The sequence below is a fragment of the Lontra canadensis genome, unplaced genomic scaffold (genome assembly GCF_010015895.1).
Source record: "Lontra canadensis isolate GAN:19392208 unplaced genomic scaffold, GSC_riverotter_1.0 scaffold23, whole genome shotgun sequence".
In the NCBI taxonomy this organism is placed as follows: Eukaryota; Metazoa; Chordata; class Mammalia; order Carnivora; family Mustelidae; genus Lontra; species Lontra canadensis.
In genome coordinates this window covers 4,745,252-4,769,274 of record NW_022631017.1, presented here as the reverse complement: position 1 = coordinate 4,769,274, position 24,023 = coordinate 4,745,252, and the positions used below count along the sequence as shown (strand labels likewise).

Genomic DNA, 24,023 nt, shown 5'->3' with positions numbered 1-24,023 from the left:
GACCTGCGCGGCCCCGCCCCTCCTCATTCCCCCTCCCTCCTCCCGTTCCCCCTCCCCCAGACACTGCCGCGGCCGCCGCAGGAGCCCGGAGCTTGAGCCGCCCAGCGACTCCCCCTCCCCCTCCCCCAGCCCCGCCCCGCCCCAACCCGGGGCTCCAAGCCGGAGCCGAGTCTACGCCTGGGGGTGAGTACGCGACCCTTCCCCAGCCCCTTCTCTTTTCTTTGAGGATCCTACCACCACCCAAAGAAAACCCCGGACTCAGCTGCGTGTCCCCTCCCTTCAACCTCCTGCGGGACCCAGAGGTGCCCGGGCCCGCGGGACCCAGCGGTGCCGCGCGCTGCCCCCATCCCCGCACCATCCTGAGCCAAATGCGAGTCCTCCGAACCCTGCCCGAAGGTCCAGATGTTCACCGCCGTTTGTCCCCACCCCTGGGGAGATCCCGAGGGGTGGGACCCCCCGCCCCTGCCCCCTAGCGCCACTCTTCTCCCACCTGCCCGATCCAGGTGCGCGTCCCCCGCGCGCCCCTCCAGGGTTCCAGCTGCGCCCCCATCAGCCCGCCGCCGCTGTGGGGAACCTGCCGCCCCCGCCCCCGAGTTTTGGATTCCAGGGTCGCCAAGTCCAGTGCCCTCGGTCTCTTTTATCCTTTCTTCTGTTTCCGGGGCTGAGTACCCCAGAAGCCGACCCGGGGCACGGGTTTGGGCTCGGACAGGGGCAGGGTTTGCGGGAGCTGGCGTGAGGCCGGCCGCTGCCCCCGGCCCGTCTGGGGACTGGTCGCGGGCTGGGGAGGCGACTGGCCCCGGGAGCGTGTCCTCTCCTTGCGCCCCACACAGTGCAGTTCATTCATGAGCCGCCCGGGCCTGCGTTGGAGGGTGCGGTGGGGAGAGGTTTCAGACGGAACCAGGAGTGGGGCAAAGGCCCCGTTGGGGGGAGGGGGCGCGCTTTGTCCCTCCTGGCCTTCTTGACCGACTAGAGAGGACAGTCCCAAAGATTTGGCGCCTTATTCCTCTGAAGAGAAGGTCGTTTGGGAAGTGGAGAGGAGAGGTCAGAGGGGCCGGCTGCCCTTGGGGCTCTGTGCTGCCACCTGCCTGGGTCCCCTGGGGGGAGGTCTGGCCGCTCAGCCCTCCACTTCCCCGGGGGGGGGGGGGGGGGGGGGGGCAGGGGAGTCCCAGCTTCTCTACCCAGTACTACTCTCTAGCCTTTCCCTGGGTCAGTCCAGGAAAACTGTGGCTGTGCCCAACCCCTCTTGAGGACCCTCAGTCTTGCCTCCCAGGTGCATGTGAGGAGAGGAGTGGGAGTGTCTACCAGGCTTCCAGCCCTAGTGTGCTAGCAGCATGACTGTCCTCCAGGGCACCAGAGGGTCCAGGCCCTGGCTTGCTCCAGGTGGCACATGCTGGGACCTGCTGTTGGCTCATCCAACTCAGTCTTGGCCTATGGGTGGGTAGGTGTGGATGTGGCAAGGCAGAAGCCAGGTGGTGGGTAGCTAAAGGTAGCTAGGCTGGCTAATCCCCTTTCGGACATCCTGCGAGTTCTCTCCAATGATAACGGCTTCTTAGAGACCTCAGTTCAAATTCCAGCTCTGCCATTCTTTAGCTGTGTGACCTTGACAAGTTACTTAACCTGTCTGAACCTTAATTTTAATTTAAAAGTGTGTTTACTACCACCTCCTTACATGATCTACCATAGGGATCAACTAGATAACAGGTAAAGAACCTGGCGCCCTGCCTGGTGGTTGATCAATAACAGGTTCTCTTCTCTGAACTCCTGACCCATCCTGGCATAACATCACTCTCCCGTACCCCCCAGCTTTCTGGCCTGCTGCAAATGGATTCGGTATGTTTGAAGAGTTTGGGGCCACTCCCTGCCACTTAGTGGCAGAGTCCTGAATGGCCATATAAGCCCTTGGGTCTAAAAAAGAAGCCCATCCTGACCAAGGGGCTCCATCATTAAAGTCTGTTTTCCTTTGTTTTTATTTTTACCAGTTTCCTCCACCAAACCAACCCTTTTATGCCTCTCTTTATCAATAACATTAGCTGATTTTTTTTAGAATCTATCACATGCCTTGAACTGTATTAAGAGCTTTACATAAGTCATCTTGTTTCGTTCTCAAAACAAACCACACAACTGAATTATTATTCTCATTTTCAGATGAAGAAACTGAGGCCGAGGGTGGTGAAATGTATTTTCCCAGGTCAGCAGCCAGATCTGTCTCATCCTAGAGCCTGAACTCTTAGCTCCCAGGCTCTGCCACCTGTCTTCTGCACTTCTCTCAGAACCTGGAATCACAAACGCAAGGTCTGAGTGGAGGGTCTCACGGCAGGCAAGAAGGAGGGCAAACAGAAATAGGATGTGGCATTTCTCCAGAGCTGTAGCAGGCACTCCGTGGCCCCCAACTCCCAGGCCCCTGGTAGAAGCTGCTCTGTTGGCCATGGCAGCAAAATGCAGTGGCCAAGAGCATATACTTAAGCCAGGCTACCTGGGTCCATATCCGGATCTGTGACAGAGTGGCTGTGTGACATTGGGCAAATTGTGTACCTTCTCTGTACCTCAGTGTCTTCTCTGGGTCCTGATGGCCAGGAAATGAGATAACACGTGTAAAGCACTTAGTACCTGGCACAAAATCAGAGTAAAACAAACATTTGAGAATACATCCTTTTCCTACTGCTTTTATCCTCACTCAGTGATACTTTTTGCCCTTCCCTGTGAAGTTGGGGGTGGGGGTGAGGCGAGGATATTAATACATCTTTGCTACAGTTTGGAAGACTGATACCCAGGTTACATAGTAGCAGAGTGGGCCTCCATTGTCTTTTCCTCCCTTCAGACCACACCGCCTTCCTAGGAGCACAGGCCCTAAATGAAATCTTCCCGAATAAATCTGGAAGGAAAAAGCTTTTAACTTACAACTCCCCCACCCTCACAGCGCACAAACTTCTTAATGGTAAAATAACAACCTTTCAATAGCTGGAAATAAAATCTTCTACCACCCTCTACACACTGCCAGCTAAAGCCTCAGTGTCAGACTAGAGAAATTCCAGGATACAGCTGGCTGAGTGGATGAACTGCCCCCCCAACTCGTCCCTGCCCCCCGATATTGGGCCTCAGTCTCTTTCCTCCAACCAGCTACTCTCACTAAAAGTTTTGAGCAGCTGCTCTAGGTGAACTTCAGCCCAGCAGCCCCGCCCCACAACCCCCTCAGTTTGGAACTCGGAGGAAGAACCCAGTCCACCTGAAGAGCCACCAGCTCTGGCTCTACCTTTACCTGCCCTGTGATCTCTTGTGGGTTGCTTCTGCTCCGTGGGTCCCTGCTTCCTCCCCTGTAAAGTGGGTGATAGTGATCTGATCCAGCAAGTGTGCCCTGCCTTCCTTAGGTTTGGAGGGCGGTGTAAGATCAATGCGTTTGTGGAGGGGAGAGGGCTTTGTGACTGTAAAGAAGGAGGCAGCAGATGGATATGGTCATTTCAGTTACTAAGCGTCTGCCTGGACCTTCACCCACCCTATGGGGCCCCCTTAAAAGCTCCCAGAATGTTCCACCTTCCTTTGGTGTGGAGAGGACTATGTTGGTGGGGGCGGGGGGATGCCAGGGGTTTGTACCCATTACATTCTGGCCTGGTGGAGCCTTGGAGTTAGGGAAACAGTAGAATCTGTCTTGATTGCCAGAGTGCATTGGAGCTGGGAGTTAGGGAGGGGAGCCACTCCTGCAGAGGGTCCCCAACTACCACAGACCCAAGCTACCTCTACCTACCTTTAACCTCACCTTTAACCATAGTGCCCCAGCGTTCTATGCATCTTATGTTTACATACCCAGGCTCCCAGACACACCCCCACCCACATCCCAACTTAGAGATCAGTCACCTACCTCTCCCCTACACACACACACACACACACACACATTCCACATGTGTACACACCTGAACGTACACATTGCCTCAGTGCTCTGGTGTTTTCTAGCTGGAGAACATTTAATGGGCATGTACAAAGCTTCCATGTTATGCAGAGCCCTGTTCTAGGCACATCAGAAGAGCTTGGTGCCCTGAACACTGTTCTAGCTTTAAAAAGAGGTTGATGTAGTTTTGAACCCCATCTTTTTCTTTTTAAAGAATTTATTTATTTATCTGACACAGAGCAAGCGAGAGAGACAGAGAGCAAGCACAAGCAGGGGGAATGGCAGGCAGGAGAGAAGCAGGCTCCCTGGTCAATAAGGAATCCCATGTGGGGCTGGGTCCCAGGATCCCCGGATCATGACCTGAGCCAAAAGCAGCCTATTAACCAACTGAGCCACCCAGGCGCCCCAACCCCGTTGTTTTATTAGCAGTGTGACTTAGGGAAAGTTACTTAATCTCTATAAGCCCCTGTGCCCTTATCTTAAAATGGTAATAATATCCAACTCAGGATTGTCAAGGATTAAATAAAACACATATGTATTATTCTTGAAACAGTGGGCACTTGGTGCCTGTTGCAATCACTGAATTAATGGAGTTTTGGGGTTTTTTGGTTTGGGGTTTTTTAAGGCAACTTGAGCGGCAGGGAAGAGGGAGGCATAACACATCAGGCAGGTACGACCTTAGCCTTCCTAACATAGGCTTTCCAGAGACTCCCTGGGACCAAGTGAAACATATAAACAACCACAGCTTCCCCCTCCATGCGAGAGCTGGTGACTCTTGCCCTGTAATTGAAGTGTTAGGAAGAGGCTGGGGAAAACCAGGGATCAGTGGGCAGGAGAAACCCTCTGAGTCCCGCCGCCCCCCACAGGGGGCTGGAGGATGCTTGCTCCCAGAGTTACTGTCACTGATTCTAGGTTTGTTGTTCTCTCTCTTTGTCTGGTTTCCTCTCTTCCCTGGGGAGCCCCCCTCAAGGCAGAGTTTCAGTGTTGTCAGCAGAAGGGGTCCCTAGGGGCCCCCCAATAGGACGCGGGTGGGGCAGCAGTGCCTCGGCCACATTTCTCCTCCACCCTAGGAGCCTCCCCAGAGCCCTGCTAGGCTTCGCCCCCAGGCACTCCCAGAACCCAGGTATCCGGGCTGGCTGGCCCTTCCCTCCTTCTCCCCTGCCCCATCCACCCAGACCACGGAAGGCCGGACAGCCGCGCAGGGGTGGGGATCGTGGACGGAGGGTAGTACCCTGGCTGCAGGGCTCTTGGGCGGGGGAAGAGGCCCCGCCCACTCTCTCTCTCTCCCTTTGCCAATGGAAAAGCTCGGTGGAGGGCAGGCGTTCCCAGGCTGCTCTACTCCAGAGGCAAGAGCAGGGCACTCTGGGAGTTGTAGTCCTCACACCACTCAGGTGACCCCTGTGCTGAGATAATTGAAGAGGTGAGGAAGCTGGCCGGAAGGTGGGTGTAGCTGCTTCCAAGGCAGGGGGAAAGCAAAGAGAGTCAGCAGGAGTGACTGGGACCAGGCAGATCACACAAACCCAGAAACCCTACTCTTTCACTGACTTCCCACTCTGACCCCATCTTTAGGTCCCTACTCTGAGCACAGTGGACCAGCTTGGAAGCTAAACATCTTTTTCTTTTTCTTTCTCTCTCTTTTTTTAAGCCAATTGTATTGAGAAAGTGATTAACAGAGTTGAAAACTCTAAGCAGATGAAACCATGCCATTTTTCTAAGAGGTTGGAAGAAAAGATCAGGAGAAGCTAGCTGGCTCCTGACCCATCCTCCTAGGGCTTGAATCCTCATGCCTAAGACTTCCCCCATCTTCCCTCATACTCAGTTTTCCAGGGACAGAGAAAAAGAGAAAGCAAACATGTGAGTGTGAGCGTGTGTGTGTGTGTGTGTGTGTGTGTGTGTATGGAGGCGGTGGGAGGCAGACATTAGAGACTCACAACTTCCAGTTTAGAAAAACCAGTCTCCCCAGTCCAAATCTGGGCCAAGTTCCCCAGACCCAGGGTGGGGTCACAGCCTTACAGCCAATGAAGGTAAATCCATGTGACTCAACTCTCCCCTCCCCAGGCCCTTATCTCTGGAAGCCAGCGCTTCCACCCACCCAGGCTGCCTGGCAGATCTGCCCTCACTCCCTGTCCCCATGCTCCGGCAGGGAGCCATGATGGGGATCAGGGACAAGCCCAGCTGACCCCTGTTCTCTCCGCCCAGGAGGACCATGCGGCAGTAGCAGCCATGCTGCCCTTCCTTCTGGCCACTCTGGGCACCACGGCCCTCAACAACAGCAACCCCAAGGACTACTGCTATAGTGCCCGAATCCGCAGCACCGTCCTGCAGGGCCTTCCCTTTGGGGGTGTCCCCACCGTGCTGGCTCTTGACTTCATGTGCTTCCTTGTGAGTGCCCACACACTATCCCCCCGCCAACCCCACACTTGGCATCCACACCCTGTACAAAGCTCACTAACACCTGCTACCCTAACCACTCCACCTCACTCTGACTCCCCAGGCTTAACTGCGGGAGGAGTCCGCATCACCCAGCCCGAGCCTAGCCCCTGACTGTCCACCCAAGCCAGGGTCATCCCTTTCTAAGACAAAATCCCAGCCCCTCCGCCCTTGCTCTCCTGGCTAGTCCGGTGGATAGACAGTTTGTCTGCCTGCCAACCATTCCCTCTGCCCTCAGGCACTGCTGTTCTTGTTCTCCATCCTCCGGAAGGTGGCTTGGGACTATGGGCGGCTGGCCTTGGTGACAGATGCAGACAGGTAAGACTTTGGGACTCTCCCTTACCTGTACACACACACACACATGCACACACACACACTTACTTCTCAGGGATAAGAGCCAGCCCTCTCTCATCCCCCTTTGTTGGGGGGATGAAGAGGGACCAGTCCCAGAATGGACATGGGGGACATGAGGGCCTGGGCCTCTGTCCTTTGCCAGTCCCTGGGGACCCTCCCCCACCACCCCTGTTAACCCTGTCTGTTCTCTGTCCCCAGGCGTCGGCGGCGGCAGGAGAGGGAGCGAGTGGAACAGGAATAGTATGTGGGGCACCTGCCCCCTCATCCCCACTAAACCAGCTTTCTCTTTTCTTCTCTCATGCTTCTCTTCTCTCCCTGCCAAGTTACTGGTTTCTCTTTGCAGTTTTCTCCTCTGCAGGCTCGTGTTTCAGGTTAACGCAGGCGGTGTGCTTTGCAGAGCAGGGGGCTCCCCAACTTGTCTCTGCCTCACTCCCCCATCTTCCCGTCTGGCTTTCAGCCTGAGAGAAGCCCCTCCCTGTGTGCCCTGCTCTCCTGGTGACTGGGCTGGAGGGGCGGTCCTCCAGGGAACTTACAGTACACTCACCTGTTGGTCACAGAGACAAGAGGGGGCGTCACCAGTGGCTTGCCATCCTCTAACAACTAGTTCTTCGTATTTCAGGGTTCCCTGCTCACCCCTTCTGGAGGCCTGGGAGGGGGGCTTTCCATGGAGCCCCAAGTCTGGCCTTTCAGGTCACATCATTGTCTCTGCCTATAGGACTGGCATTGGAGTTTCGGCAGCTGCTGGGGTCAGGAAAAGGGGAGGGTAGGGGCCCACCTGGGGAACATCCCCCAGCCCCCAATACCCCTAGCCCTTCTGGGGCTCTCCTAGTCCATCCTTTCCTTCAGCTCCCCATTGCCCGGTGCATAATATTGGCTCTCTTGCCCCCGCATTCCATCCCCTGCTGGTCAGCTCCAGAACTGCAGGGCCTGCTCACATTGTTACTTCGGGGGTAACGATGAAGACACTGTCCTCCCTGCTCACTACCCTGCGCTGGTACCCCCCAGGCCTCCTGAAACAAAGAGGCGGATTTCAGGGAGGCAGGGAGAAGGCAGTCATTCCTCCCCGCTTCAGCCTCTGCGCTTTCTGTGCCTTGTCTAGCCCCTGGAGACCTGGAGTGGGAGCCCCCCACTTCAACCCTGCTCCCCAGGAGCTCAGACTCACCAGGCTCTCTGATCTCTCACCTCCCCAACCCCCAGTGTGGCCTCAGCTATGCACGGGGACAGTCATGACCGGTATGAGCGTCTCACATCTGTCTCCAGCTCCGTCGACTTTGACCAAAGAGACAATGTGAGTGCCCTCCCCCAGACCTGTTCACCTCCTGTTCCTCCTCCAGGGTGGGAGGCTCAGAAGCCTTGGCCTCCAGTGGTGCAGGGTCAAGGACCTATGGAATGTGACCTTCTCCTCAGCAAGGGTAACGCTTGTCTAAGAGCCGCAGGAAACCCACCCAGACTTGGAACTCCTGGCTCTGTGCTCCATGGTGACCCCCAAGCTAGCACCAGCCTAGCATCACACATCCCGAACTTTGTCCTGTCCCCCCACCCCCCGATTAATCCTAAGAACCCCTTTTCCCTTAAGGTTTTAGAAGTAACAACAGCCTTTCTGGTCCATCGAGCAAACATAGACTTCGTGTTGCTCAGAGATGGCAGGCTAGTGGCCTGGTGGCCCTCAGCGGGGTGGGGCCAGTTGTGGGTCATAGCTGAGTGACAGAGGCCCCTGTGGATGAGGCATGTACCTGGGGATTCTCAGCAGTCCCCAGACCTTCATTCACGTCAGGCCCAGCGCTCAGGCGTTACCTGTCTGGCCCCTGTCACTCGGCCAGCATGGGGGTCCTAGACAGAACTCTAATCTTTAGGCCCCAGGATGGCCCTGGTCAGTCCAGCTTGGGCTGGGGGCCCTGGGGACAGCAGCTCTTATAGCAGCCACAGTAGAAGAAGCCAGTCAGCCTCCTGAGTTGGACTCCTGCTGGTGAGTGGCAAAGCAAAGGTATCACCCCTGCCCACCGAGAGGTGTCTGGATGGTCCCCAAACTCAAGTGATGTCCGCTACAGGGAGCGGTCCTGCCTCTTAGCTGGAAGGTGCCTCTCTCCCCGATCCTGGGTTAAGTCCGGCCTTTCTACTAGGAGGAAAGTGGGGGAGGATTCTTTCCATCTGGCCCTCCCCCATATGTCCCCAGCCTGCTGTCAGGGGGGTGAGTTTCTGGCTGAAGGCAGGCCTGGGGGCTTGAGGGTAGGAACTGCAGCTCACAGGGATGCGAGGTCAGGTCCCGCTGGGGTGTGCTGGAAGAAAGGCGGCAGGAACTCGGGCAGTTTGGCCCGCCCCTCTGCTGTGGGCAGCCATGTTGCAAACGCTTGTTAGCTACAGGTCTGGAGGTCCCCACTGCCCTTGCTAGAACCCTGAGTCCCACCTGTCCCTCCCCTGGCCCACACAGCTTCAGGCCTTCCTCTGTTGGCGCTGCCCCATTGGCTTTTTGCAGGGATGTACAGCTCTGGGCACGAGATCCACAGATAGCCCAGTTTGCCCTTAGTCCTTTTCTCCTCTGAGGGCTGGCACATTCCCTCTTGCCCTCTGGGATGCACTCCTTTTGGGGGGAAGGGAGGGAGGTTGTGGAAGTTGTGCCAAGGTGGGCCACAGCCCAGAGGTGGTCACGAGCATGGGGTGGCTGGGATTCGAGGGGGGAGGGGGGTTCGGGTTGGACGGGTAGGGACTCCAGCTGATAGCCCTCTGTCCCCTAGGGTTTCTGTTCCTGGCTGACAGCCATCTTCAGGATAAAGTAAGTGAACAGTCTTCAGACTCTAAGGAGAGAGAAACAGAGAAACTTGAGAACCTGTCACTTCCCCACAAAGTCCAGCCACCAGCAGCTTTGAGGGCCTTTAGTGCTCCCAGCCAGCCCAGCCGCCTGCTCCCTACTCCAGGAGGCCAGGCCCTGGGGTCCTGGCCTCCGTTGTCCCCTGAGCTCGCCTCACCTTACCCCCACCCTGTCTCCTGTGTGCCCCCTGCCTGGTGGGCCCACTCTGCCCACAGCTGTCCCAGCTCCTGCCACCCCCTGCCCCGAGGGCAGAGGCTGGAGCCCCCCCACCTCAGAGCCTCGTGCAGCCAGCGGGTGGGGGCAGCAGGCAGGCTGGGAGCAGCCAGCAACAGGCAGGAGCCAGTATCCAGCAGGCAGAAGTCAGGAGATGGAGCCCGAGTGCAGCAGGCAGTCAGTGAGCGCTGAGAGAGGCAGGAGGCCCGGACAGGTCAGCACCGCAACCGCCCCGGCCCGGGCCCCAGGGCCCCTGCCCCAGTGCCCCACGCCTGTGCTTCTCCAGCACCCATAAGGCACCACTGTGGCCCCAACCCAGGTCCTCCCTCCTGTTTCTACCTCTCCCACCAACCTACCTCTCTCCCTCCTCACCTGCCCTTTCCATACCCTTCTGCTTCACATCTCTCACCCTGTCTTCCTCTCTCTGAAGCCTTCCCCATCGCCCCTCTATTCCTCTCTTCTCTCTGTCTTCTTCTCTCTTCCTTCTCCTTCCCTCTCCCTTTCTCCCCACTCCCTTCCCAAAAGATGGGGGGCCCAGAGACCCCACCCCACCCCCACAGTGGTGCCAGACCAGCAGGGGCTGGGGGGACATGGGGTGGGGGTGGGCAAGACAGGCAAGCTGTGACCCCTCGGCTGCCCCAGGCCTCACCTAGGTCCTCTGCCGCCCCTCACCTGCAGGGATGATGAGATCCGGGACAAATGTGGGGGCGATGCCGTGCACTACCTGTCCTTCCAGCGGCACATCATCGGGCTGCTGGTCGTCGTGGGTGTCCTCTCTGTGGGCATCGTGCTGCCTGTCAACTTCTCAGGGGACCTGCTGGGTCAGTGAGGGCCAGGATGGGGGTGGTGGGAGCAGAGGATCGGGGGCAAGAGGACCCATGTTCTGACCCCAGCATCATCCTCTCCCTCTTCTTACCCCCTCCCCAGAGAACAATGCCTACAGCTTTGGGAGAACCACCATTGCCAACCTGAAATCAGGGTAAGGTGGGAAGCCAGTCAGGGAGGTCAGGGTCTGCACCGAAGTCTAGCCATGACAGGGAAGGGTGCAAGGGGCCACACGGTAGGGAGAGGTGGCTGAGGCTGCTGGCGAGGCTGTGGGGCCCCGAGGATTTGGACTGGAGACGGAGGAGGTGGAGGTCTGTTGGGGAGCCCCAGGAATGACTAGACCCAGAAGTAGCTGTGTGACCGAAGGCCAAGGAAAAATGGCAGCGGGCAGTTGGGGTGGGAGGCAGTGTAGCCAGTGGGCAGGGCAGCAAGAGATGACCTCTTGGGGTCATTTCAGCTGTAGTGGAATAATCTTGGGGCCTGGACAACGTGGAGTGTGGGGCCTGCCCCAGGAGGGGGTCCGTGCCCAAAGACCTGGGGCAGGTGGGGGGCCCCGTACCAGGGCTGAATTCACAGCGGGAGCTTGGGGGCTGTCTGAGTGCGTTGCCATCCCCAGTGGCTCCTTGTCCCCCTCTGCCTTCCCAGGAACAACCTGCTATGGCTACACACCTCCTTCGCCTTCCTGTACCTGCTGCTCACCGTCTACAGCATGCGGAGACACACCTCCAAGATGCGCTACAAGGAGGACGACCTGGTGAGTGGAGCAGAGCCCCAGCTTGCCCTGCCCCAGCCTCTTCCCTTCCCTCCTCCTTGCTCGCCTCAGCCCTAAGGGGTGTCTGTGCTGGGAGGAGGCCACCTGGGTTCCCATCCTGGCCCCGCAGCTCGAGAGCCCCTATCCACATTAAGTGACCTCCCCAAGCCTCAGCTTCCCTGTCTGTAAAATGGGACAACAGAACCTTCCTGAGGTCGGAGGGAAGGGGAAGTGGATGGACCCATGGAAAGCACCTGTGCTGTGCCTGGCCCCCAGGAAACAGCCATGGGGATGCTGTGGTAGTGACAAACACTGTCTGCATTCATCACCAGGCCAGCCATGGACCCGGCCCTTACGGCCTGAGGGTCAAGAGAGCCGGCCCCCCTTTCCTCTCCCCCAGTGACCGCTTGGGAGCAAGAGGCCAGATGGCTCTTTCATTAAGCTTGCTGCCTGATTTCAATGAGATACACTCTCCTGGCATGCCCTGGGACCTGGCTTATCCCGAAGGCCTCCTCCCACCCTTCAGCTCCTTGTTCCCCACACCCTCCTGGCACATTCTCGAACCTCCTCCTCCGGAAGGCAGACCCACTCCCCTCTCACCCCAGGTGAAGCGGACTCTTTTCATCAACGGAATCTCCAAATATGCAGAGTCAGAAAAGATCAAGAAGCATTTTGAGTGAGTGGCCACTCCTACCCCCAACCCCAGGTCCTGAGGGCCCTTCTTTGCCATTCAGCCCCTTAGACTCCTCCTGCCCTTGCACTGAGGTCTGGGGCTGATGCAGGGATGGAGGTGAGACCACGGGAAAATGACATGAGTCCAGGGTATTCCAGCACTTGGGCTGGGTGAGAGGCACCTGCCAGAACAGGGGAAATACAAGAAATTCTTGAAAAGTGAGAAAAGTGGGGTCCTATCCCCTCCCCTGCCATCCCCACCCAGCTTGAACTGGGTCATGGGTTGTTGACTCGGGGTCCATGGGCCCTTTGAGGTGTGTGGCTTCAGACTTCGATGTGACATTCTGAGGTTTGTGTGCAGACCAGGAGGAAGGAGCTCCTTGGCCTTTGTGGATACTGAGGGAGCCCAGGTGTACATGTTTGCCGAGGCTCTTTCCAGCTCTGGGGCTCTATCTTGTGGGGAGGAGAGTACCCTCCTCCAGGAGTGCTGTGTGACCGGGACAGTGTGTGGACAGGGTTAGGGATCCTGTCATACATTCACCTATACACTCAGCAGACTTTCTCAGATGATGCCAGGCCAAAGCACTGCGGTGGGCCTTGGGGCCATAAAAATGAATGAAAGGTCATTAAGCTCTCGGGGGTTCCCCTGGGGAAAGTGGGCCTTAGGAGCTGGTGCAGGGTCTGATGAGAGTTTGGTCTGAGGTCGGTCTGTGGCCAGAATTAGGAGTTGGCCAGTGGCCTTGATAAGGGACCTTGGTGATCAGGATCAGGACTTCAAGAGGTCTAGATCCACCATTAAGTGGCCTGGATCGAAAGTCAGTTGTTCTGGATCAGAACCGGACTGGGAGGCAGTGTCTGGCCAGGGTCAGATTGCAGACCCGTTGACGGCCCACCACGAGTGGTTTGTGATCAGAAGTAGCGGATGGATACCCATTCATTCAACACACCTGTCTTGTCACCTTCTATACCCCATGCGTAAACAAATTAGAAACAGGCCCTGCCCTCCCAGAAGTTACAGAACAGTGGTCAAAATTAGATCATCCTCAGTCAGTACAAGAGTGACTTGGGATCCTATCTGGAGTCCGAGCCGAGATCAGCATTAGGGGGCAGTCTGGGTCAGGATTAAGGACAGCGTGTGCTCAGAATTAGGTGACATCTGAATATTCCTGTCCTGTTGGACTCAGCTGTCGGCTCCGACTGGTAAGCCTTTAACAAGAGAGCCTGCGGTGCGCCTGCGCTGGAGTCAGGCTGGGGTTTCAGCAGTATCCAAAAAAAAGAAGCAGCCTCTTCACTCACCTCCCGTCCCGGTGGACGAGGCACATAACAAACAAACAAACTAGTGACAGACATGGCGTCAAGCAGGGGTAGGCGCCGAGAAGAAAACCAAAGCAGGGAGAGGGACAGGGTGAAGGAGTCAGGAAGGGGTGCCGTTTCCAGCGGGGTAGGCTGGGGGGATTCTCACAGGGTCCTGCCTGCAGTGAGGAAGTAAACCCCAGGAACCAGGCATCCTTTCAGCACATGGGTGCTGTACATGTACTGTGTATTTCATACCAGACCCGATGGGTGTCCGTGGGGAGCTCGGAGTTCAGCTTGTCTGTTTCAGGGGTCAGCTTGTGGTTTTGTTTAAGAAGCAGACTCTGATTAAATTTAGTGGCCAGCCTTTAAGCAGGAGTGGGGGAGACTGTGGTCCTGATTGGGGCTTGGGGGGTCGAGGGGGTGAGCATGAGGGAATGACCGTCTCATAGATCCATTCGTTCAGCACATGTTTACTGAGCAGCTACTAGGTCTAAGCTGTTGGCCCAGGCCTGATGTATGGCGGCAGGCATGTGGGCGGGGTCCCTACAGACGATGATGGTGGACTGTGTTTCAGGGAGGCCTATCCCAACTGCACGGTTCTTGAAGCTCGCCCATGTTACAACGTGGCTCGTCTTATGTTCCTCGATGCCGAGAGGTAATGGGGGGGATGACACAGGAGGGGCACCTGCCTTTTGCAGGGGGCATCCTGGCTGTCCCATGGGGACCCAGCTTCGCTTCCAGGTGGTTCCCAGGGCATGTGATTTTAATCTGAGGACATACCCTTCTTCAGCTGCAGTATAAGAAACTCAGGCCAAATCATAGTAAGAATTTCTGGCCCTTAAGGGATGGGTGGGAAGACCCTTGAATAGAGGCGTATCTGAACCATGTGTTCTAAGCTGATCCGATTGTAAGCTCATCCCTGTCCTTAGGGAGTGGACATAGAGGACCCCTGAGCTGAGCTCCCTACCCGCCCTCCCTGCCATTCATGGCCCCAGTTGGGCCAGTGGGTGACTGGGCACCTGGGTCTCACAGGAAGAAGGCTGAGCGGGGGAAACTCTACTTCACAAACCTCCAGAGCAAGGAGAATGTCCCCACCATGATCAACCCCAAACCCTGCGGCCACCTCTGCTGCTGCGTGGTACGAGGCTGTGAGCAGGTACGATGTGACCCCGGGCTCCCAGAGCTCCAGGTGGGTATGGGGAGGAGGTGGACAGATCCCGGGAAAACCAGCCACAGTAGAGATGGACACATTCCAGACTTGGGTCCCCTGGACACAACACGGGCCTTGCACATAACCAGCCAAAGGTAAACAGACTCCCAGAGCAGGCAAGGCCCCGAGGTGGGGTAGGGTTGGGGGGCCCGGGACTGGGAGCAGAGTGCTGCCCTCCCCTCAGGGCCCCACCTGTCCCTACAGTCTTTGAAGCCCCGGTTCCCCTGTTGGGTTCGTCCCCATCCATGCAGTGACCCAGGTTTACAAACCCCAAATCAGAAAGGCTCAGCCAAGAGAACAGCCTTGTGCATATTTACTGACTCTGTGGCTTTCAGCGAAGTTTCTCGACTGCTCTGTGCCTCAGTCTCCTCCTCTGTAAGATGGAGCTACCCACCTCCAGATTGCCGTGAAGGTTACATGAGTTAACGCGTATAAAGGCTAGAGCAGCGCCTGGCCTGGAGTAAGGCCCGGGTCAGTGCCACCAAGTGTGCCGGGGAGCAGCCTGGCTCTCTGACCAGATCCCCCTCGTACCCCCCGGCTCGCTTGCCCTTGGCAGGTGGAGGCCATCGAGTACTACACGAAGCTGGAGCAGAAGCTGAAGGAGGATTACAAGCGGGAGAAGGAGAAGGTGAACGAGAAGCCTCTTGGCATGGCCTTTGTCACCTTCCACAATGAGACCATCACCGCCATGTGAGCCCCTGTCCTGCGGCCCATCCCCATCCTGGTGCCCTGGGGACTAGCGGGGCTCCAGGGTCCCCGAGCTCATGGCCAGCCCTTGGCAGTAACCAGTGCCCCTCCCCCAGCATCCTCAAGGACTTCAACGTGTGTAAGTGCCAGGGCTGCACCTGCCGTGGGGAGCCGCGGGCCTCATCCTGCAGCGAGTCCCTGCACATCTCCAACTGGACTGTGTCCTACGCCCCCGACCCCCAGAACATCTACTGGTGAGCACTGCAGGGCGGCCGGGACAGGCTTCATTCAGCTTGGTGGCTGCAGCAGGGACAGGGGAAGGGAGGCAGGGCTGGGGTATCCCTAGAATGACCCTCACCTCTGCCTTCCAGGGAGCACCTCTCCATCCGAGGCTTCATCTGGTGGCTGCGCTGCCTGGTCATCAATGTCGTCCTCTTCATCCTCCTCTTCTTCCTCACCACCCCTGCCATCATCATTACCACGATGGACAAGTTCAATGTCACCAAGCCTGTGGAGTACCTCAATGTGAGACCCAGGCCCCATACCACCCCCTCCGTGCTGGGTCCCGAGACACAGATACCAGTCCTCGGAACCCTCTTTGCTGGGGGTGGAGGGGGAAGCCAGAATGCCCTCTGGCCCGGGCTAGCTCCGGTTCTGCTTAGCCAACCCAGCCCCATCAAGAGCTCCCTGTGACCACAGGCTGCAGAGCCCTCTGAGAATGCCCTTGCCACCTTCCCCCAAGAGACACCACCCTTGGGTTTGCACAGCCCTAGAAAGATACCAGAGAAGAGAGTGAGCCCGGGCCAGTTTTAACAGACAGTGTGACCTCGGACAAGTCGTCTTCTCCTCATGCCCCCCACCCCCACCCCGCCAACCCCGTCTCTCCAACAGAAGAACAGAGGTTCAGACTTCGACTGCCTTCCGAGCTTAGATTCTGATGCCCTTATCAAAAGGACTCTTAGGTGAACCCCAGTGTGGAAAGCAAGGCTGCTCAGATGGCTATAGAGTGAGGGGTCATTTCCACCATCTCCTCCCTCGCTCCTCCTGCCACGCACACAGCATACCTTCTTGGAGCCTCAAAGTCCAAAGTCAGACAGTTTGAAAATTCCTGAGTGATAAGAGCAAAATACACCAGACCCAGTTGGCCTGGGTTCCTATCCCCACGCCATTGCTCACGTAGCTGGGTAACCTACTGAATCTCTTTTTGCCTTAGTTTGCTCATCTGTAAAATGGGCCTATAGCATTGTTGGGAAGATCCATACACATAAAGCCCGTGATCAGTGCCCAGCACTCAGGAGGTACTCAGCCAATGCTAACCATGACAGTAACTCCCCCTGCAGTGGTATTCGTGAGCCTGGCCCCCACCCTCGCTCTGGCCCTGCAATGTTCTGGATTTCTGCCACAGGGCCCCAAGAGCCATGGGGCCTGGGGCTTAGAGGGGGAGGGTGCAGGTAAGCCAAGCATGCTAGATAGGGGCCTGCTAGACAGCCCCCGCCTGAAATGCCCCTCTGTGCTCCACTGCAGAACCCCATAATCACTCAGTTCTTCCCCACCCTGCTGCTGTGGTGCTTCTCGGCCCTGCTCCCCACCATCGTCTACTACTCGGCCTTCTTCGAAGCTCACTGGACACGGTGAGACACCGCACACATGCCCTGTGCTCTGGGCCTCCTAGGTGTTTGGCCGTCCCTGCTGGGTAGCCTTCTCCCCTGTGGTCTCCCTGCCCCAGGCAGTCCCAGAGCTGCCAGGGAAGGGAGGCTGGCCAGCATCTCACACTGGGAGGCCCCCATCCCAGCAGATACCATACTGGCTGGGGGGAGCAGGTCTGGGGCAGGGGGTGCTGGTTCACTTGACCTCTGCCCTTGTGCCCCTGCCCCAGCTCTGGGGAGAACAGGACCACCATGCACAAGTGCTACACCTTTCTCATCTTCATGGTGCTGCTCCTGCCCTCGCTGGGACTGAGCAGGTGGGTTGCAGAGGATGGAATGGGAGCTGGGGATGATGGGGAGGGGCAGGATGAGCAAGGGGAGCAGTTCAGGCTCCCACTTCCCTCACAGAGCTGGGGGACCCATGTCTAGGGGGCATCCCCAGAGGCTCATGGACTAGACTCCATCTCCCCTGGTGTTCTGGGCCGTTCCAGCCCCCCACCACACCTCTCTACTCCTCCTCTCCAGCCTGGACCTCTTCTTCCGCTGGCTCTTTGACAAGAAATTCTTGGCTGAGGCAGCTATTCGGTTTGAGTGAGTGACCTGGGCCCCTAGGGAAAAGGACCGGGGGTGGGGTATATGCCTAAGACACACCGGAGGTGGGGGTAGGGAGCTCAGATGGCAGGGCAGAGTCATCCCAAGATGATACCACAGTGCTCAGGTATAAGACGTGGGAGATGTCCCTGGGGTCTGTGTTGGGGCTCATTCTCTGGGAAACCATGTAGAGGGTACCTTCAAGGTATATTTGGGGCTCTGGAACCCACACTGGGGGATTTCTGTGACAGCCTATAGAGCTTGTATTCTCGGATTAACTCTAGCAGTCAAATTTCACACAGGAGACATCTGTAGTGGGATCTTGGTCATAATTTGGGAGTGACTTGGGGGTACCCCTGAAGGTCCTTGGAGCCCACACTTAAATATCTGTGGAAATCTTGGGCTCACAACTCCAGAGTATTTATGGGGAACTATGGGGCTCATACTTCGGGGGTTTATGGGACACAAGTCATGGGAAGACCTCTGCAGTTTCAGGCTCTTATCCAGAAGTATGACTGTGGAGTTCCTTATGGGGTACCTTTTCTGGGGAGCCCTAGGAGGCTGTTTGGGGGTGAGGGGATGGAGGGCCACGTACCATTACTGTATATATGGGCACAAGGTCTAGGGGTCGCTATAAGCCATCTGTAAAAATCTTGGGCTCACACTTGGGGTGTCACAGGCTTTGACAAAGGTGCTGGGGCTCCCCACCCTGGAGATCTCTGAGGAAGGGTCTGTGGAGCTTGCATTCTGGAGGTGTCTGAGGCACACACTCTGGGGGTAACTGTGCTTTAATTTAAGGTCTAAGGGGGTACATTCTGGGTATTCTTAGGGCTCACACTCTTAGGGGTCTTTTAGGGTCTTGTGACCTTTGTGGGGATCTCAGGCAGTCATACCCTGATCATTGGTGGTCTTAGGGATCCGGAGCGCTCTTCATGGTCTTTATAGGGCACAAGTTCTCCGGGCACCTCCAGGCTCACACCCTTGGGTTGGATCCACTCACACTGAGGGTGTTGGACGTGTCTGTGGACAATCTGCCGTCTTCCCTGGGGCTCACGCTCTGGGGGGCACCGGGGCATGGGTGCTTGCGGGCTCAGCTGGGGTGTCCCCACGAAGGAAGGCGCGTCGGGGGCGGAGGTGTGGCGTGCTGGCATGCTGGCCATGGGCAGGCAGCCGCTGGGTCGCCCGAGAGGGCAGTGCTGGAGCACTTGGTGCCCGCAGGTGCGTGTTCCTGCCCGACAACGGCGCTTTCTTCGTGAACTACGTCATTGCCTCCGCCTTTATCGGCAACGCCATGGACCTGCTGCGCATCCCAGGCCTGCTCATGTACATGATCCGGCTCTGCCTGGCGCGCTCTGCCGCTGAGAGGCGCAACGTGAAGCGGGTACGGCCGCCTAGGGCCGCAGCGACCCACGCAGCGCCCCCTGGTGGGCCCAGTCTGAAACAGTGGCGGCCATGCTAGGGTGTGGGGGGCACAGGGGTGCTGGAACTCGGGGGACCCAGTTCCGTGGCCCTGGGATATCCCCTTCCTATCTGGAGCCTCAGTTTTCCCATATGTGCAGCGATGGATCAACATAGATAACCCAGCCAGTCCTGACAGTCTAGTGTTCTGATGGGAGTTGGGGAGGTCCGGGTCCCTAGACCTAGGGTCTTTGCACCCTAACCCCACACGAGGGCCCTGGGCATCCCATCCCCCAGGCCTAGCCACCTGCCAGCCCCTGATCTCTCAAAGGTCCCCCGCCCCCTCAACCCATGGCCCATCACTGTACCCGCCCTGAACTCCCCCTCAGCCTCAGCCCCTCTTTCCATCCGCTTCGCCCTGCCGCACCCTGGATATTGGGTTCTTTTTCCCCACGGCTTCGTTCCTAGCCCCCTGTCCCCTTCTACCTGCCCTGCGCCCTTCTAGCCTGTCCCTCCCTCCCTCCCTGCGCCCTTCTAGCCTGTCCCTCCCTCCCTGAGCCACCCTCCTGCCCCTCTCCCCCCCAGCATCAGGCCTACGAGTTCCAGTTTGGCGCAGCCTACGCCTGGATGATGTGCGTCTTCACGGTGGTCATGACCTACAGTATCACCTGCCCCATCATCGTGCCCTTCGGTAGGCACCGCCGCGCCGGGACCTGGGCCCTGCTCGGGGGGACCCAGGACCTCACCTCCTTCACTCTAGTAAGGCAGGCTGCCCTGAGTGGACAGGGCCCCGGCTGGGAGACCGGCCCCTCAGGCCTCCCGCCCGGTCCCTGCCTCAGTCTGGGGCCCGGCCTTGGGGGGTGGAGGGGGAAAGCCATCTCAGCTCAGGCTGGCCCCAGCTGGTGTGCCAGGCCCCTGGGCAGAGTCACCCCGACATGGCCATACTCATCCACACCAAGTGCCTTCACTCAGCTGACATACTCAGACATACATCACATGTCCCCAGTGGTGTTCCCACACATGCACACACTCACACTCCTACACGGAGTCCGCTGCTACACTTGGAGACAGTCCCATAAGCTCAGGAACGACCTTTGGAGTCCAGGGCGGGGCTGGGCTCTTGCTGCTCACAGAGGTACCCCGTGGTAGCTGAGCTGTGCACCTCAGACTAAGCAGCTCTTCCTTCTGAAATCTAGCAGTTTCTCTGCAGCTGTCACCCTACTAGTTCCCTCCGCTGTCCGCCTCATCATACCCTACCCCTTAACCACCCTCCCTGGTTATCAAAGTTTCCAAACTCCCAAACTAACCTCCTCATCCTTTCAAAAGCTCCCGTTCCCTCAGGCCCCAGGAAAACAGAACTTACCACCTAATTTATACTCCTCTGTGTAGGGACAGGGTAGGAAAAAAAAAAAAAAAAAACATTAAGGGTTTCAAGAAGAAGCTCATTGACCCAAAGAACCGACTTCTAACAGTAGGATTTTCAGTGAGGGGCCATGGAAAGAGGCAGGGAGCCTGAGGAAGGTGACACTGTGTGCTCTTGCAATGGACTTGGGGCTCTGTCCCGGACTGAGGCTAGGACAGGAGGAGGGAGGCCAGCCTCTCAGCTGTCTGGGAAGGACTAGGACGAGCTGGGATGAACACACAGAGGCCCCGCGGCACTGGTTCCGAGGTCAGAGCCCGTGTGGCTTCCCCCAGGGCTCATGTACATGCTGCTGAAACACCTGGTAGACAGGTACAATCTCTACTACGCCTACCTGCCGGCCAAGCTGGACAAGAAGATCCACTCAGGGGCTGTGAACCAGGTGGTGGCCGCACCCATCCTCTGCCTCTTCTGGCTGCTCTTCTTCTCCACCATGCGCACCGGTGAGGGCCGCCCCACACACACACCACCCCAGGGGGCGGCAGGGCACGGTGGGGGAGGGTGCCATCCAGAGTGAAGCAGAGCAAGCCATGGGAGAGCCCATGGTGGCCAAGGGCTACAGGCAAGGAGCCCAGGAGAAGCCAGGTCAGGCCATGGCACAGCACGTAGGAATGCAGGACTGCATTCAGAAGGTAGCCGAAGTGGGGTGGTGGGCCCCCGGGAGGGGGTGCCCAGAGGAGAGGTAGCAGCCCCATCCTTTGCGTCCCCCCCCCCCAGGGTTCCTAGCCCCCACGTCCATGTTCACATTCGTGGTCCTGGTCATCACCATCGTCATCTGTCTCTGCCACGTCTGCTTCGGACACTTCAAATACCTCAGTGCCCACAACTACAAGGTGTGGGGTGAGGGGGGCAGGGGATGGCTGAGGGCAGAAGCTCAAGGGGGTGCAGGGGAGCAGGGGGCTGGGTGGGAGCTGAGGGCGGGGCAGCAAGGGGATCAGGAAGGCATGAGGTCATGATGGCGACTGAGGGCAAGGATGGCGACTGAGGGCAAGGACAGCTCCCCACTCCCTGACTCATTCTGGACCCCTCAAGATTGAGCACACGGAGACAGATGCTGTGGACCCCAGAAGCAATGGACGGCCCCCCACTGCTGCTGCTGTCCCCAAATCTGCGGTGAGTACCCGGATTCATCGTGGCAGAGGGGGGTGAGGGGGGTGGGGGGAGGAGTTGCTGACTGAGGCTCTGCCCAAAACCAGAGGTCCCACTAGTCCTCCAGGAAGTGAAGCCTGTTCCAGCCCCCGGGGGCAGGGAGAGATCTGGCTTCACTGAGGGGGCTGCCCACATCTCCCTCTGGGAGTCTCACTGTCCTGCTCTCCAGAGACCCTGAGATCCCCAGTTGGTCCCTCGCCATGGGGAGCAGCTGTCCACCCTCAACTTCTACTCCTTTCCCCCTTCAGAAATACATCGCTCAGGTGCTGCAGGACTCAGAGGTGGACGGGGATGGGGATGGGGGTCCTGGGAGCTCGGGGGATGAGCCCCCGTTGTCCTCGTCCCAAGATGAGGAGCTGCTGATGCCACCTGATGGCCTCACGGACACAGACTTCCAGTCTTATGAGGACAGCCTCATAGAGAATGAGATTCACCAGTAAGGGGAGGGAGGGGCCCTGGAGGCCACGCCCTGCCCCCACCCCACCCGCCCCCCATGGACACTAAAAAAAAAAAAAACCCGCTAATAATTTATTAGATCTAAAGCCCCTTCGTCCCTCATTCCCTGCTTTCATTAAGGTATTTAAACCTGGGGATCTCACCACTCTCCCCCACCATGGAGGGAGGGAGGGAACCCCCAACCTCAGTGAGAAGAGCCCCGAGCCGGCCCCGGGGCAAAGAGGGGTGCAGACAGGGTTCCCCCAGATCGGTGCCCCCCACGCTAGTAGTGTGGTCAGGAAAGGGTTATTGAGAGCCAAGAGGGGTACCTGGTGCCGTGGCTGGAGACCTGGGGGGGTGGCCCAGGCAGATCAGGGGCTGCCCCCCCCAGTTCTTTCCTTCCTCCCTCCTGAGCCCCCCTGGGATCTGGCACTCCAGGGAAGTGGAGCCTCCAGCCCCGTGTGGGTTGCATGAGGGGGAGGGGCTGCAGAGTGGGAGGAAGAGTCAGGCCCCCAGTCAGGGAGGCGACCTAGGGGTGGAGGGTGGGCATGGCTGACACTGGAAAATGGGTTTTTGCACTGGTTTTTTTTTTTTTTTCCTTTAAAATAAAAATGAAAAGAAAAGCTCTGAGGCAGGTGTCTGATTTTGCTGCTGCCCTGGGCACATGGGCTGGGGACTGAGCACCCTGCTCCATATCTGGAGGACTTGTCCAGTGCCTGGGCAGAGACTTCTGGTGCGGGACCTCAGTTTCTCCAGGGAGAGGAGAGAACAGGCCCAGGAGACTTAAGGGGAGCCTCGGGCAGGAGGGGCCTGCTGCGGTCACACTGGCACCCCCATCCGGTATCAGCCTTGAGCCCCAACGCTACTCCCTGCCCTGAGGAAATGGTGGGACTGCTCACAGGGACATAAACCCACTTTCTGAATCCCCAAAAGCCACACAAATGGGATGGACATTCAGGGAGAAAGGCCTGGCAAAACCACAGGTTCTCCACTGGTCCAGGAAGATGGCTTCCTGGAGGAGGAAGATCCCAGGAGGGCTACTTCTAGAAGACTCGGCAGGTGGTTCCAAAGGGGAGAGGCAAGAAAATGGGGCGGGAGTAATCTACCAAACAATATTACTTGTTGTCATTGTTGCTACAACTTCTTGAGCAGGTGTTACGTTTCTGGAATTATGCTAAGTGGCTGTATTATGTGTTCTAAGGCATTTACTCCTCAAGGAGTTGGCTCTAGGGTCAGGCATGGGTTTGCTGTGAGGATTACATGAGATAAGATATGCAAGTGCCCACTTGGCCCAGCGCCTGGCCCATGGAAAACACCCAATAAACATCAACTATAATTAATGCTATGATCATTAATAGTACCTACAAAGTGAGTGCGGTTTCCCTCTTCTTATGGAGGCTCAGGCAGGTAGCTATGGGGTTTGTCCAAGATTACCGGCCTGGAAGGAGTCAAGGGAAAAGCCCTTCTGAGCATCTCAGGGAGCCAGGCCCTGCCACCCTTCTGTCCCTTCCCCCGCAGGAGTGCCTGAGGCCTCGAGAAGCCTCCTGCTGGACAAGTCTCCTACCCAGCCAAATCTTGCCCAGTCCCAGACCCAACTGTAATCCACCCTCTGTAAAAAATTTTCTGTGGCCACTCTAGCCCATCCCCCAGAGGCCCTCCCAGCCACATGGCCACACACAGTGTCTCCTGCATGTCCAGTGGGTCTCCCGAGAGCCAGGAACTCCAGTCCCAGCTCTGCCACTACAGCACTGTGCAACCAGGGGAAGGCCACCCCTCCTGTCCGCACCCATCTGCTCATCAATAAAATCAAGGAGTAAGACCAAGTGGCCCGAAAGTCCCTGAAGCACCCTGCCCACCCATCACCCACCACCCATCAGCAGGACCCAGAGAAGAAAGGGAGTCAAGGAACTCCCAGAGGAGGAAAAAGGAGAGACCCCAGGGGCAGGAATAGGAGGGGGAAGAGAAAAAAAGATATCACAAAGGCTTGCAGACAGGCAACCAGAAATGACCAACAGCAGGGACACAGAGGCACAGACGGCACAGAGGGGCGTCTGAGTGGCTCAGTGGGTTAAAGCTTCTGCCTTCAGCTCAGATCATGATCTCAGGGTCCTGGGATCAAGCCCTGCACTGGGCACTCTGCTCGGCAGGGAGCCTGATTCTCTCTCTCTCTCTCTACCTGTCTCTCTGCCTACTTGTGATCTCTGTCTGTCAAATAAATAAAAAATCTTTAAAAAAAAAAAACATGGCACAGAGCCTGTCA

The 24,023-nt window shown here is 57.5% G+C and overlaps 1 protein-coding gene across 2 annotated transcripts; it reads left to right on the top strand.

Annotated features, from left to right (window-relative positions):
• Positions 1-60: 60 nt before the first annotated feature.
• On the top strand, positions 61-22,130 carry TMEM63B (transmembrane protein 63B). 2 transcript variants are annotated; one of them, XM_032862064.1, is made up of 24 exons: positions 61-183; positions 6,080-6,262; positions 6,549-6,628; positions 6,863-6,904; positions 7,862-7,952; positions 9,397-9,434; positions 10,362-10,504; positions 10,611-10,662; positions 11,154-11,262; positions 11,865-11,935; positions 13,802-13,882; positions 14,260-14,383; positions 14,994-15,127; positions 15,241-15,378; positions 15,496-15,649; positions 16,649-16,755; positions 17,001-17,087; positions 17,296-17,361; positions 18,580-18,742; positions 19,345-19,450; positions 20,455-20,622; positions 20,897-21,012; positions 21,212-21,292; positions 21,577-22,130. In XM_032862064.1, the coding sequence occupies exons 2-24, from the start codon at positions 6,104-6,106 to the stop codon at positions 21,766-21,768; spliced, it is 2,502 nt and encodes an 833-aa protein (XP_032717955.1). In that variant the 5' UTR covers positions 61-183; positions 6,080-6,103; the 3' UTR covers positions 21,769-22,130. The 2 variants fall into 2 exon arrangements, with proteins under 2 accessions (XP_032717955.1, XP_032717956.1); XM_032862065.1 differs by lacking the exon at positions 6,863-6,904.
• Positions 22,131-24,023: the final 1,893 nt, after the last annotated feature.

What these genes read in the sequence shown, in the direction of transcription:
- TMEM63B (XM_032862064.1), top strand. Translation starts at nt 6,104, where the DNA reads ATGCTGCCCTTCCTTCTGGCCACTCTGGGCACCACGGCCCTCAACAAC. An exon ending in TTGGTGACAGATGCAGACAG is followed by an intron (nt 6,629 to 6,862) that starts GTAAGACTTTGG and finishes CTCTGTCCCCAG; the next exon opens with GCGTCGGCGGCGGCAGGAGA. An exon ending in CTTCTCCACCATGCGCACCG is followed by an intron (nt 20,623 to 20,896) that starts GTGAGGGCCGCC and finishes CCCCCCCCCCAG; the next exon opens with GGTTCCTAGCCCCCACGTCC.